This window comes from Lissotriton vulgaris, chromosome 1_1 (genome assembly GCF_964263255.1).
Source record: "Lissotriton vulgaris chromosome 1_1, aLisVul1.2, whole genome shotgun sequence".
Classification (NCBI taxonomy): Eukaryota; Metazoa; Chordata; class Amphibia; order Caudata; family Salamandridae; genus Lissotriton; species Lissotriton vulgaris.
In genome coordinates, this window is record NC_141685.1 from 120,861,704 (window position 1) to 120,865,514 (window position 3,811).

Sequence of the window (3,811 nt, forward strand, 5' to 3'; positions counted from 1 at the left end):
CCAGCAGCAGGAGGCCAGACTTGTGTCTGGGGCAGCAGCGTTAATTTTGTAACGCTGGGGCTCTGGTTAACTTTAACCGTGATCGTCAGAACTAACATGTCTTCTCCGTCTAGAAGAGTGGAATGCTACCCCCGTCTCCAGAATTGGCGAGGGGGTAGTATTCCAAAGCGTACGACACCTTACACGACATGTTTCGATAAAGCCAAACCAAAGTTAGCATTAACCGCGAGGATTATAATGCTCTTAAGAGTATATAGTATGGCAATATCATAGAACAGCTATAAGGAAGTAATTCCGAATGCTGCAGACAGGCTCAGCTCATTCTAGAGCACCATCTCACATATAACCAAGCACTCTGCCTTCAGGATTGTTAAGGCCTGCCATAGGAGTGACTTATAGGTTACTATGTATCTATATGTGTGTAGGTATAGGAATACTACACCTAAGCAAGGGGGAATTACACAACCTTGCCCCAGCTGAGTGATCAGCCAGTTGTGTCTATTTGGGTGGCCAGCCAGGGGTGGCATAAAACATGCTGCAGCCCCTGGTAGGCCTTGGTTGCACCTATGCCCTGAGTACCTAGGGTACACTATACAGGGACTCATAAGGAGAACCAATATCCAATTGTGTATGTACCTAAGGTACATGGAGTCCATTTTAAGGAGAGAGCCGATAGCCTGGGGCCCTGAATAGCAGGATCCCAGGCCAACTAAGTTGAAAACCAGCTAAACACTAGGCAAAAAGTTGGGGGTAACCATAGTCAGATATCCACCTTCCTACAGTGTGTTTTCTTATGGTGCTTGTAACCATCTCTACCTCTGAATCTTTTCTGACATTTAGAGCACTGATAATTTTATTCACCAGTGTGGATTCTCACATGTTTAGTGAGATGAGATTTTTGGCTGAAACATTTTTGGCATTCGGAGCACTGATAAGGTTTTTCCGCAGTGTGGGTTCTTATGTGCTGTGTGAGACCACTTTTTATACTGAAACATTTCTGGCATTCAGAGCACTGATAAGGTTTTTCCCCAGTGTGGGTTCTTATGTGCTGTGTGAGACTACTTTTTATACTGAAACATTTCTGGCATTCAGAGCACTGATAAGGTTTTTCCCCAGTGTGGGTTTTTATATGCAACGTGAGATGTCTTTTTGCATTGAAACATTTCTGGCATTCAGAGCACTGATAAGGTTTTTCCCCAGTGTGGGTTTTTATATGCAGCGTGAGAGGTCTTTTTTCACTGAAACATTTCTGGCATTCAGAGCACTGATAAGGTTTTTCCCCAGTGTGGGTTCCTATGTGCCGAGTGAGACTGCTTTTTTCACTGAAACATGTGTCGCATTCAGTGCACCGATAACGTTTTACCCAAGTGTGGGTCCTTGTATGTTTAGTGAGTCTCATTTTGTCACTGAAACATCTCTGGCATTCAGAGCACTGGTAAGGTTTTTCCCCAGTGTGGAATCTCACATGTGCAGTTAGAAGTGATTTACGGTTGAAATGTTTTGGGCATTCAGAGCAATGATAAGGTTTTTCCCCAGTGTGGGTTCTTATGTGCTTTGTGAGACTACTTTTTAAACTGAAACATTTCTGGCATTCAGAGCACTGATAAGGTTTTTCCCCAGTGTGGGTTCTTATGTGCTTTTTGAGACTACTTTTTAAACTGAAACATTTCTGGCATTCAGAGCACTGATAAGGTTGCTCCACAGAATGGGTCATTGCATGCTGAGAAAGACTTTGTCTGTAACAAAACCTTTTCTGGCATTCAGAGCATTGATAAGGTTTTTCCCCAGTGTGGGTTCTTATATGCACTGTGAGATCGCGTTTTTCATTGAAACATTTCTGGCATTCCGTGCACTGATATGGTTTCTCTCCAGTGTGGGTTATTGTATGCCGAGTGAGACTGTTTTTGTCAATGAAACATTTCTGGCATTCTGTGCACTGATGAGGTTTTTCCCCAGTGTGGGTTCTTGTATGCTGAGTCAGAGTGCTTTGATTACGGAAACATTTCTGGCATTCAGAGCACTGATAACGTTTTTCCTTAGTCTTAGAGTGGTATCTTGTATGCTGAGTGAGACTGCTTTTGTCTTTGAAACATTTCTGACAATCCGGGCACTGATAAGGTTTGTCCACAGAGTGGGTTATTGCATGTCGAGATAGACTCTGTTTCTTACAAAAACTTTTCTGGCATTCAGAGCACTGATAAGGGTTTTCCCCAGAGTGGATTCTCATATGTTCAGTGAGATGAGATTTTTGGCTGAAACATTTTTGGCATTCGGAGCACTGATAAGGTTTTTCCCCAGTGTGGATTCTTATATGCTCAGTGAGACTGCTTTTTTGGCTGAAACATTTGTAACATTCAGAGCACTGATAAGGTTTTTCCCCAGTGTGGGTTCTTATATGCTGAGCGAGACTGCTTTTTTCACTGAAACATTTGTCACATTCAGTGCACCGATAACGTTTTACCCAAGAGTGGGTCCTTGTATGTTTAGTGAGTCTCATTTTGTCACTGAAACATCTCTGGCATTCAGAGCACTGATAAGGTTTTTCCCCAGTGTGGAATCTCACATGTGCCGTTAGTAGTGATTTAAGTTTGAAATCTTTTGGGCATTCAGAGCACTGGTAAGGTTTTTCCCTAGAGTGGATTCTCATATGTTCAGTGAGATGAGATTTTTGGTTGAATCTTTTTTGGCATTCAGCGCACTGGTAAGGTTTTTCCACAGAGTGGGTTAATGCATGTCGATATAGACTCAGTTTGAAACTAAACCTTTTCTGACATTCAGAGCACTGAAAAGGTTTTTCCCCAGTGTGGATTCTCATATGCTCAGTGAGATAAGATTTACGCCTGAAACTTTTTTGGCATACTTTACACGGAGAGTGTTTTCCCCCAGTGTGGATTCTCATATGCTCAGTGAGATAAGATTTACGCCTGAAACTTTTTTGGCATACTTTGCACTGAAAGTGGTTTACCCTTGTGTGCATTCTGTCAAATTCTGTGAGATAAGATTTATGGCTGTATCTTTTTGACACAGGTAACTTTTTTCCCCAACTTCGGTTATTTTGCCTCGATTTTAGAGTCGTGCTTGTTTAGATAATGTTCAGCACTCATCTCTAAAAGAAATTGTGTGTAAATTTCTCAACACTTGAATTGAGCAAAAAATGTCGGGAAGCAGTCCTGTAACACCTGTTGAAATTTTCCTAGCAGATAATAGTCTTTAGGTTATAGCCTCTCCGGCAGCAACTTAATTTGTGACTGAAGTTTTTCTCAAATCGATTTGTATAGGTTCTTAGCAATGCAGTAATAAGGTGTTAGTCTGATATTTAATGATTAAACTGATAAGTACCTTTTTGCACTGATGTAATGGCAGTAACTGAGGGCGTTTGAACGTGCAGAGTACTATTGTGGATCATTAGTCGCAGAACATCAGTTCCTTCTACCCTTTCTATGTTTGGTGTAAGGTTAAGGTTTGTAGTTCTGAAGATGAGGATTTATTTACATTACCTATAGCGCAACGGTGCTCCTTTAATCCATTTTTATATTTAACAGTTTTACATATCACTCATGCACAACAGATAATGTTGAGGCGATTTACATAGAATTACAGAACAGTACACAATAAAAAGGAAACAATCTGAGATGGTCATGAACACAATAAAGGGCTGAATTTTTAAGGTTTTCGCAAGAGTGAGCAGAGTGGGTCAAGGTGTTATATCCCGAGGCAGATAGTCTCAAACTTGCATAACTGGTTAAAACGGTTGTTGAACAAAGGCGATTTTCCAATCTCTTAGTTGTTAATGTGTCAGCTTCGGAGTCTT

The 3,811-nt window shown here is 41.2% G+C and overlaps 1 protein-coding gene across 4 annotated transcripts; it reads right to left on the reverse strand.

Moving 5' to 3' along the window:
• Window positions 1-853: 853 nt before the first annotated feature.
• Window positions 854-3,173, reverse strand: LOC147737717 (uncharacterized). Of its 4 annotated transcripts, XM_086942423.1 has the most exons (4): window positions 2,696-3,173; window positions 2,129-2,530; window positions 1,500-2,041; window positions 854-1,331 (listed from the first exon to the last, which is right to left on the reverse strand). In XM_086942423.1, exons 1-4 carry the CDS (start codon window positions 2,975-2,977, stop codon window positions 854-856), a joined length of 1,704 nt encoding a protein of 567 aa, XP_086798549.1. In that variant the 5' UTR covers window positions 2,978-3,173. The 4 variants fall into 4 exon arrangements, with proteins under 4 accessions (XP_086798549.1, XP_086798547.1, XP_086798546.1 ...); XM_086942421.1 differs by having other exon boundaries at window positions 1,416-2,425; window positions 2,678-3,173; XM_086942420.1 differs by having other exon boundaries at window positions 1,416-2,565; window positions 2,650-3,173.
• Between the last annotated feature and the right edge of the window lie 638 nt (window positions 3,174-3,811).